The 10562-nt window shown below is 37.9% G+C and overlaps 2 protein-coding genes across 2 annotated transcripts; one reads left to right on the forward strand and one right to left on the reverse strand.

The window, feature by feature from the left end:
- The first annotated feature begins 422 nt into the window (after positions 1 to 422).
- On the forward strand, positions 423 to 1445 carry LOC113326205 (tol-Pal system protein TolB-like). The gene is made up of 4 exons (XM_026573974.1): positions 423 to 555; positions 696 to 801; positions 886 to 1084; positions 1171 to 1445. Exons 1-4 carry the CDS (start codon positions 506 to 508, stop codon positions 1443 to 1445), a joined length of 630 nt encoding a protein of 209 aa, XP_026429759.1. The 5' UTR covers positions 423 to 505.
- Positions 1446 to 2483: 1038 nt separating this feature from the next.
- Positions 2484 to 5444, reverse strand: LOC113326966. The gene is made up of 6 exons (XM_026574622.1): positions 5310 to 5444; positions 4635 to 5216; positions 3981 to 4537; positions 3709 to 3891; positions 3426 to 3628; positions 2484 to 3329 (listed from the first exon to the last, which is right to left on the reverse strand). The coding sequence occupies exons 1-5, from the start codon at positions 5389 to 5391 to the stop codon at positions 3521 to 3523; spliced, it is 1512 nt and encodes a 503-aa protein (XP_026430407.1). The 5' UTR covers positions 5392 to 5444; the 3' UTR covers positions 2484 to 3329; positions 3426 to 3520.
- Between the last annotated feature and the right edge of the window lie 5118 nt (positions 5445 to 10562).

The following is a 10562-nucleotide window of genomic DNA, read 5'->3' on the forward strand; positions in this document are numbered from 1 at the left end:
AAAAAGATGATAGCTGTGGCATCGTTCCAGGGAAAGAAAGGTGGTTGGGAAGGCGAAATCGAAGATCTAAAGACAAACATTTACATCATGGATGTAGAGTCACCCTACACTCGCAGGTTGGTTATAGAGAATGGCGGATGGCCGACTTGGGGAAGTGACAATGTCATATTCTTCCACCGTAAGGATGATTCAATAATTCATGAAAAAGAAGGCGTTAAATTCCCCAAGGACGTATTCTGGGGTGTATACCGAGTTGAAATTAGCACTGGTATTGTAAAACGTATGACCCCGCCAAATATTGATGGGTTCACTCCGGGTGCAATTGATGAAGAAAGTGTGGTTGTTGTAACTGTTCGCCGAGAATCAGGGTTAGGCAACGCACGCGAAGTAGACCAGTTCAGACAGATTGAGATATTTGATACATATAACGGAAAATATCAAAGCACAAAGATCACTGCAAAAACAAAATCATTAAAAGCTGATCATTTCAACCCCTTTTTGATAGATGGTGGGAAAAGCATTGGTTACCATCGTTGCAGGAGCGACAAACTCACGGTACTTGGTTGATTTAGTTTTCTAACGATATCATTCTCGAAGTGAATGCTCATGCAATTGTATGTTTTTCTGCCTGTTATAGTTCGATAAAGCTGTTGAGGTACCGTTTCAGACGCTGAATTCCTCATTAAATGATGTAGGTCTGTTAAGAGTGTCAGGAGTGTTTCCAACAATTTCGAATATGTTGACAATCAGTTCAAGGCTGTATGGATCGCTAACAAGGATGGATTACATAATGCTTACGAGGTACACATCTCATATTAATAACTTTTGAGTCCTAGATTGTACTTACCATGTCATGTATTTATTTATTTTTCTCTATATATGAAGTTGTCCGAAGACAAAGTTTTCTCTCCCGTATGGAACCAAAAACTGGACATATTGTATGTATGTGTCGGACCTTCTTCTCACGCGAAGGAGCGTGTGGATATTGTAGCTATCATGGGAGCATCAAGGGTCAACCATACCCGCAGCATAAAGAGCCTCACAGATAGGCACAACAATGCCTTCCCATCCAGCAATCCAGATGGTAATAATCACCTCATACTGTATATAGCTCTCAGTTAGTTTAGTTACAATTGTACTAATGCAGTAATGGATTGAATACTCTTTCAGGGGACAAATTAGTTTACCGATCAACAGGGAAAGACGGATATAAGAATTTATATATAATGGACAATGCCAAAGAAGGGTCGCTCGGGGCCGAGGGAGTGGAACCAAGAAGCCTAACAGAAGGGAAATGGACTGATACACATTGCCAGTGGTCGCCCAATGGAGAGTGGATTGTATTTTCGTCAACCCGTGACAAGCCTGACTCCGGTGCACCAGAATCAGACCAGGGTCTTGACCCGGGATACTTTGCGGTGTATCTAGTGAAGATGTTTTGGTAAGAGTGATGACCAGTGGAAGTAATATCTCAGGGCATGTGAACCATCCGTGCTTCAGCCCGAAGGGACATGGGCATAGCATTGTTGTGGCTTCAGATATTGCTGGTGTGTCTGTTGATCCCATCTCTTTGCCTCTATTCGAGCACTCTGTGAGGTCTTTTGGAGACATTTTTTCTATCGACCTTGAGCCCGACCTCCTAGAAAAATGCCTGCAGGATGGGAAGAAAATCAAGGATGTAGAAAAATTTACACGAATAACACACAGTAGGTACGAATGTTCTACTGCTACTTGGACCGAGGATCCGACTAATAAGGATTTGATTGCATCATGGAATGTGAGTTCGCTGACAGGTTCACCAAGGACATGCCCTTTTCTGGATGAAAATGATGGAGGAGAAAGTTACCTCATGACTGGTCACCTGGTCATCCCAAGAAGATGTTGTTAATTGTGTTTGTACTCATCGTCTTTTATTTTTGCCGGTGTGTTTCCTTTATGTTTGAATGATATTGATTTTTGTTTCCACGTGAGATGTACTTGCTGTTTTCAAATCGAATAAATCATGTATTGTTCATGAAACTTATAAATTGTTTTTTTTTTTTTTTTTAAAAAAGGCCCGAAATTCGAAGCCCAATATTGAGTATGGTATATACTGTCTGCAAATATCAACCGTTTGTGGTGGTGTATCTGGCAATATTTTCAGTATTCAAATTCATAGCATTCATTGCAACTAGATATTCTGTCTATCACCTTCAGCATTTTAATTAAGCATAGCTTTGGTTCTTATTTCAACAGCCCTACCTGTTACAAACATGGTTTTAATAAAGACCAATTTTTATGGGACGGACAGAGCATTAAAGTGTACTCCATCAGTCCCAGAAATAAAAAAAAGTGTTTCACATTTCCAATTAGCCCACTTTTTTTTCTCCACAAAATTAGTTGAATAGACCAAAATCAATAATTCCTGCTTGAAAGGAGACTGAAACACAAACACACGGTTTTATTCGCTTTAAAATAGATGAAATGCACATCAATGGTGCGCGTGTTAAATAGATGAAATGTTAACAACCCTAACATGATAGAATGAAAAGAAAATATAGCAGTGAGCACAAAAAACTTTGTAACATAAAAGAAAAAGATAAAGAACACAATGACAATAAAATGAGGTAGAATGCAGTTGTTGTTTGTTTGTATCCAAGGGGAAAATGCTCTGCAGGCACACACTTGATGTCAGTTACACCCACCACGATATGGACAAGCGACCTTTGTGAAATCTTTCTCCTTAAGTTCTTCATCATTAAGAAGATCCCGTGATGCTTTTACTTTCCTTGCCGGCGAATTTGTCCAAGTACCTGTTGAATTTTCAAATCTACTGTGTGTGATGCGGTTGAACACCTTTGGTTTCACCCTGTCATCGTTCTCCGTTATGTTTACTGGGTCAATGTCGAACGTGAAGATGTCTCCATAAGGCCTGGCTGAGTGGGTAATGATCGGCAAAGATATGGGATCAACAGACACTGCAGCAAGATCTGAAGTCACAACAATGCTAAGTCCATCTGGACTGAAGAATGGATGGTTTACATGCCCCCCTAAATCATTTCCACTTGCTATCACTCTTACAACCACAGTCGGATCATTCGGATTCACTAGATACACAGCAAAGTATCCTGAGTCAAGACCATGGTCCTTTTCTGGTGTACCTGGAGGCTTATCACGATTTGACGAAAAAACTATCCAATTTCCTTTGGGAGACCACTGGCATTGTGTGTCAGTCCAATCCCCATCTGTTAGCCTTTTCGGCTTCCTTCCCTTTGTCACCCCTTTTACTGCGTCCATTATGTATAGGTTCTTGTATCCGTCTCTTGTTGACCGATAAACTATTTGTTTCCCTGTTGTACACACATATTGGGAGTATAAGTTAACACAAGTATACAACCAGCAAACGGTTTCATACCATATAATCAAAAAGGTTTTGACCCTATTACCGTCTGGACTGCTGGATGGGAAGGCATTATTGAACCCATCTGTGAGCTGCTCGAGTTGCCGTCTATAACGGGACACATTTTGGATGACGTGGATGTTAATTTACAGTTTCAACAGCGCTGAAAGAAGGTCCGATGCAAACATACAATTTGTCGCTCCTATCGTTTTGGTCCCAAACTGGTGAAAAGACACTGTTTTCGTATAGCTGAAATGAAAACATCTATATCAGCAAACAACAATGTAAATAGAATTACTCATCAATATATGCCATACTCCCTCTAGTACCTCGCAAGCTATATTTAGCCTTCCGTTGTCAAGTACCCAGACGATCTTGAAATCATTGTCAACAAATGCAAGCCTGGATCCGTTTTTGGAAAATGTGGGAAATCCTCCTCCCACCCTGAATAATCCTATTTCCGGATCTGGAGAAGTGACAATTTGAAACTGCCTTCTGATCTCTCCTTCGTCCTGCGGTAACAACAGACATTCATATCAGTGCCGTGATCTTAGGCTACATCAGAGGCTTAAGACAAGAACTCAAACTGGGTAGTCAGTACGTTGTCGAGAGCTTCACTCGTGGAACGATGGTAGCCGATCCGCTTCCCATCACCAATCTTCGGATCCACTATCACAAAGGGATTGAAATGGTCAGTGGTTGGACAAGTTATTTGGGTGATTCGGATTGTCTCTTGTTCTCCTGTTGAGCAAAATATCTCGATATGTCGATATTTTGCTTCCTCATTGAGATCACTGGACTTGGAATTCTGGCGAATAGTTACAACAGCTACAGTGGTGGCGTCGATGGCTGCCGGTGTGAATGCATCAATGTTGTCTGGGGTTACTGGAGTAACACCACCATTGGCAATGTCAGCTCGGTGCACTCCCCAACGACTGTCACCCTTACGGTGGAAGAATATGATGTTGTCACTTCCCCAAGTCGGCCAACCCCCATTCTTTACAACCAACCTGCGATCATAGGGATCCTCTACATTCATGACATAAATGTCAGTCCTTTGGTCTTCGATTGCTCCATCCCAACCTTCATTTCCCTCAAACGACGCCACAGCTATCTTCTTCCCACACGGGGATACCGAGGGGCTTAAATCAGCATGAGCTGATTTGATGCATAATTAATAAGAAGAGAATCAGAATTGAAATCAACAGAGGCATGATTTATGTAACTGTTATATAAGGAGATTAGGATTATGAACCTCGTGGCGTGAGACGGCCAGTTTCTCCGGTCATAAGATTGGTTTTATAAACAGCAGTCCAAGGCTGACGACGTTCAGTAGCTCGTTCCTTGGTGCTGACATATATAAGATGATTATCGGCAAAGCAACCAGTGTCTTCCATTCGAACACCATGGAAAGGGGATCTACGGAAAATATCGGCCAAGCTATGGACTATTTCCCTCGGTGGGTTGACATCATTCTGACGGATAGATATGTAAAGCAATTCAAGGTTGTCTCTTTCAGATACAAAAATCATGCCTGTGATACGACCTGAATCTACATCCTCCTGGGTGCCATAGCCAGTCAAACTCGTGTAGGTGAAAATTTTCATAAGGGCTTCAGGTGGGATCTGGGAGCCGCTGTAATTGTAGGAGTTCCCATCAGTCAAGCTAAGTTCATCTCCACTCGATGTTGGTGGAATCGGGCAAGAAAATATGTCAAGCGGCACCGGTGGTCGATACGTTGAAAAGAAGGCAATGCTACCTCTAATCTCGACATCTACCTCCTCCATGAGCAGTTTGTTATATTCTTCCCTTTTTGCCTGAGAAAAGTTGCCTGAAACTTTTTTCCAAGAAACAGAAAGAAATTAAATTCAGTTGATTTCTAATCTTAAAAAGTCAAAAGCCATGAACCTTCAAAGAAAGCATACATTACCTGATAAAAATCTTGGTGGAAGTTGCAGAGGAATGGAGACATTATCTTTCATTATATAAGAGTAAAAGTCATCGGATAGCATTGACTTTGAAAGATAAGTCTTAAAATACTACGCAAGTAGCAAGGAAGCATTATTGGAGATGTGTCGTCATTCGCAGTGGACTGGTCATGGATAAACGTGTTGGCATGTTCCGGGAAAGCCTGATCAGTAAAGCTGAATTTATGATCACATGGGTCCTTGAGTGGTGATGTCCGAACTATAGTATTATGATTCAGACAACACCAAGAGAGAAAGAAAGACTCCAACGCAAACATAAGATAAGACATTTCAACAAACACATTGAGAGCAATCGTGGAAATAAACCCATTTTAAGAAGGTTGAAACATGACCATTTCAAGGACTATAACCATTTTAAGAAGGTTGAAACTCCCAAGCTGTCCTTTGGATGATTGTCATTTGTGGTAGTTAGGTATCGAAACTACTACCAGTATGATGATGTCTAAGGTTTCATTGATACCTTTTAGAGAAAGGGCAACGGGAACACTAGTAATGTAGTGAAGTAGCATTTCCCCACCACCGGAAGTGATGTAAAAACACGGACTTTAAAAAGGAGCGATTTGATTGAAAATCATCTTGTAAAGCCACTTTTCTCCTTTTCTCTCCTCTGAAGTGGGAAGGGATTAGGGAAACAAAACTTCGGCGAAATCACTTAAGCGACAATTTTCTTTTTTTTTTTTAACTCTTCCCAGTTTAATTCCAATTTAATAATCTCAATTTAGTTCCAATTTTTTTTGAGAATAAAGCACTTGCATTAAAGTAAAGACCCAAAGAAGAAACAAATGGTTTAGAGTGTTGTCAAGTTATCAATATCGTACTGGACATGTCCTTTTCTGAGATTGAGACAACATTCTGCTCGTATTATCAATATCGTTTTCTTGATTACATAACTTATCTATATTTATAAAACTATTTAAAAGGGCTGGTAAATCTTCTGTCTAACTATTGAAAATTGAAGATTTCCTCGCCTCCGATGCTAGCTTGTCTGCCACAGAGTTTCCATTCCTATGAACAAACTTGAATCCCAAAAAGTTGTTGCATTCGGCTAGAATTTGCATTGCTTCCTTAACTATAATATGGTTCCTCCAATCCATCATTGTTGCCTTTCCTTGGGTAAAGCCCACAATTTTTTCACAGTCACCTTCTATCCAGAAGTGTTCCAAATCTGCATCTTTGGCCACTTAGCTCCCTGCATAAGAGCTACAGCTTCTGCTTTTTCTGCACTTGCAGCATGGAATACTCCTGACTTAGCTTCTCTTCCATTACCAACATCATCTCTCAGAATTAACCCATAACCAGCAAAAACCGTCTCTGAAATCCATGATGCATCATAATTCAATTTCAAACAATTATAATCAGGGCATTTCCAAGGGATATTATGATGAGTTTTTTCTATTGCAGAACAAGCCATAGCATTTGTCTGATTCCTTTCATTACTTCTCCAGTAGTTCAGATGTCTTTAAATTATGATAGATGTTTGTAAAGTAGTAGCATTTTTTTCTTCAAAGATCCTATTACACCTTTCTTTCCATATAAACCAACATTTTTTAGCATTGATGTCTATTACCTTATCTCCTTGTGATTGCCACCAATAGAAATAATTAGTAAAAGAATTTTTCACAGAATTAGAATGGCTTTCACCAGCAAATGGTGGTTGCATCCGAACTGATTTAGCATACCAACATTCAAATAAAAGATGATAGACAAATTCAATTTTTTCTTTGCAAAAAATACATTTATTGTCAACATCATGCATATGTCTACTAAGAATTTGAGTCACTGGCAATGTATCATTCGAACATTTCCATAAAAAGAGTTTGACTCTTTGTGGCAGTTGAGTTTTCCATAATTTCTTCCAGAACAGCTCAGTGACTTGATTTCCTTCATGTTTACCACATAACCTATCATATAAAGACTTTACTATGAATATGCCATTCTTAGTAAGCTTCCATCTAGGTGTATCATGTTCTAAGGTATCATGCACATTGATAAACAATTTTACATTCATAATAATTTAAGCAATAATATGAGGAAATGGAGCAATAATGATTTCATGGCTCCACTTATTAGTATCATGATTAATTATATCCGATACAAGTGTTAACTGTGTGTTCCTTTCGGAACAAATTTGATCTAGAGTAATTCCTAGATTTGGTATCCATTGGTCAGTCCAAATGTTGATAGACTGACCATCACCCACCTCCCAACAAGTGTATTTGTGAATTAAGTCAGCACCCTGTACTATACAATTTCGCATCTAAGAAGATTTCACCCCCTTTTGTTAAAGCTAAAAATGTTTTTTTCTTGAAATACTTTTTTTTGAACATTTTTACCCACCAAGAGTTTGGTTCAGAGATGATTCTCCAAGCAGTCTAAGCTATCATTGCTCTGTTCATTTTTTCAGCATCTCTGAAACCCAATCCTCCCATGGATATTGGTCTGCATAAAAATTTCCAAGATTTGATGTAATGCCCTTTAGCATTAGTATCCTTCCCCCAACAGAAGGTAGTTTGGGTAGAATTTATTCTAGCCATTATCTTTTTTGGGAGTTTAAAACACCCCCATTTGGTAGATAGGCATGCCTGAAAGAACTGATTTGTTAAGAATCAGTTTACTTGGTTGGCTAAGTATCTTATTTTTCCAACCTTTAATTCTTTCTTCCATTATACTAACAATGAAGTCGAAAGTTTTTAGTTTATATTTATCAATAAACAGTGGAACTCCTAGATAAGAATCCTTGATATCTATTTTCTTAATTTAAGCATTTTGGACATCATTTTTATAAGCTTAATTATGATGTATTTTTTTGCTAAAGAAAATCCCTGACTTTTCAAAGTTAACCATTTGACCTGAAACCATGATAAACTCATGAAGAGCATTTAAAAGGTTTTTGCAGCTTTGCAGATTTACCTTTGTGAAGATTTGGCAATCGTCTGCGAGAAAAGATGGGAAATAGGAGTGTTATTCATGTTAATCCTTAAACCTTGAATCTCCTTTGAAGTTTCTGTAGAAATTAGAAATCTGGAGAAAACCTCCATACAAATAAGAAACAAGTAGGGGGATAAAGGATCCCCTGCCTTAATCCTCTAGTTGGTTTAAAAAGTTCACCAGCATTGCCATTTAAAAGGACTGCAATAGATGTTGTTGAGATACATTGAGTTATTAAGGTACACTAATCTTTGCAAAAACCCATTTTCTCCATGGCAGTCGTTAAAAAAACCCAACCTACTCTGTCGAAAGCTTTCGACATGTCAATGCTTACTCCTAAACCTTTCTCTTTAGTTTTTCTATGATTCATAGCATATATTAGTTCATGTGCAACTATGATATTATTAGAAACTTGTCTATTTGACAAGAATGTTGATTGATAAGGAGAAATTAGTTTATCAAGTAAACCTTTCATTCTATTTCCTAAAAGTTTAGAAATCACTTTGTAAGGAGTATTACAAAGACCAATCGGTCTAAAATCAGTAGGTGTTCTTGGTTCTCTGCTTTTGGGAATTAAGAACAAAAAAGTTTTGTTTAGTTCCGGGTTCATATGTTTTGAAATCCAAAAATATTTAACTAACCCACTAGCTGGTCTTCAACCAGACCACTAGCTGGTCTTCAACCAGAGACCAGTTATGTTTGAAAAACGACACCGGGAAACCATCTGGTCCCGATGATTTGTTAGGTTTCATATTTTTTACTACTTCCAAATTTCTACATGAGTAGGTATAGCCATTAACTCCATGTTGTCATCATCAGTCACTCCTGCCGAGAGATATATACTCTTTCCGACGAACAATTGAATATTTCTAAAATTAGCTTTGTAATTGATTATTATGAGTATAAAAAATATTTATAGTTTGATAGTCATGTTTATATTTGTTATATAGGTGTTTTAAAATTCTTTCAAAGGATATAAAGCTTACGAATATCCATTGTATAGTTTTAGAGGTAAATCATTTTTTAAATTTTATTAGTAACTATCCTTAAGATTACAATTGTAAAAACATACTTAAAAATTCTCGTCTCTCCTTCTTGCCTTAAGAATAGTGCAAATTGAAAACGTGGGGCACAAAAACCACACCTAATATTTCATTCGGCAATTTTTATGGACTAAACTCCAATATACACTACACCAAAACATCCGTTTGGGACGGATACACGCGTTGCAATGAATTTGTGTTCAACGCATATATCCGTTGGTAAAATTAATTTGTGCAATGCATAAAAACGTTGGTCACCCAGTTTACCAACATTTTTTAAGAAACGGATTCTTTAATTTGTGCAACGCTTACAATAATTTATGCAACGTATTACTCTAATTTGAGCAACACTTATATACGTTGCAAACCAATTTTCAGGTAAAAAAAATGAAATCCGATGATAATTCCGGCAGATTTCTGCCCCTTCATATACCATTATAGATCAACTAGAAGATCCAATTTTTCAGATGAACATATGGTTAACCAATAATATTCTTACAATATTCTCTCTTCCACCATGGATTACATACGCATAACTTATACTCTCTACAAGAGATCAAAAATAGACATAGTAAATGCTTTATTGAACTTGTACAATTAAAGGAGACGACTAATACATTGTAGGACTTTAAGATAATCTCGGAGTAGCAGAGTTGAATTATGACTGATTTAACATACCAATTTTCTGAACTTGTTCGGTATTTTATCTGATGTAGGATTTAGCCAGCCTAAATTTCTATTGCATTGGCACCTGAAAATAGGAGAATACATATTGTTAACACATATATACAATACTCAAAACTGCTCAAGATCACTCCACAAATTTACTTGTTTTTTCAAATTATCCCCAAGATAAGGTACAAAGTAAACTAAAAAATAAGGGTTAACCATTGACCCAATGTGTAACTCTCATGAATCTTTAGTGGATGAAACCGCTGTACCTTCGACTGAAAAGGCAACATGACACTGCCGCACTGGACTTCCTCACCAAGTAAATCGAGTAATGAAAACTCTGAGGAGTTAAACCACAAGATTAACATGGAAAAAAAAAAGTAAAAGAAACAAGAAACAAGTATCAAAAATCAGAATTCAAAACTGAACAACAAAATAACCCCAGAAGGCCACAATCAAAGAAAAAAAAGAACAATTGCAGAAGGGATGAAATTGCATCAAGGGATTCGAGGGGGAGAACCTCATTTTGCAAAATTATTAATAGCACCGGTT

This window comes from Papaver somniferum, unplaced genomic scaffold, assembly GCF_003573695.1.
Source record: "Papaver somniferum cultivar HN1 unplaced genomic scaffold, ASM357369v1 unplaced-scaffold_10, whole genome shotgun sequence".
Classification (NCBI taxonomy): domain Eukaryota; kingdom Viridiplantae; phylum Streptophyta; class Magnoliopsida; order Ranunculales; family Papaveraceae; genus Papaver; species Papaver somniferum.

Bases quoted from the DNA above. Each gene is read 5' to 3' on its own strand.
- LOC113326205 (XM_026573974.1), top strand. From the start codon at position 506: ATGGTGGGAAAAGCATTGGTTACCATCGTTGCAGGAGCGACAAACTCA. The intron at 556-695 runs GTACTTGGTTGA...TAAATGATGTAG, and splicing joins GCAGGAGCGACAAACTCACG to GTCTGTTAAGAGTGTCAGGA. The intron at 1,085-1,170 runs GTAATAATCACC...ATACTCTTTCAG, and splicing joins CCCATCCAGCAATCCAGATG to GGGACAAATTAGTTTACCGA.
- LOC113326966 (XM_026574622.1), bottom strand. From the start codon at position 5,391: ATGCTATCCGATGACTTTTACTCTTATATAATGAAAGATAATGTCTCC. The intron at 5,217-5,309 runs GTAATGTATGCT...CTTGGAAAAAAG, and splicing joins TCCACCAAGATTTTTATCAG to TTTCAGGCAACTTTTCTCAG. The intron at 3,629-3,708 runs GTACTAGAGGGA...TTTTCATTTCAG, and splicing joins GGCTAAATATAGCTTGCGAG to CTATACGAAAACAGTGTCTT.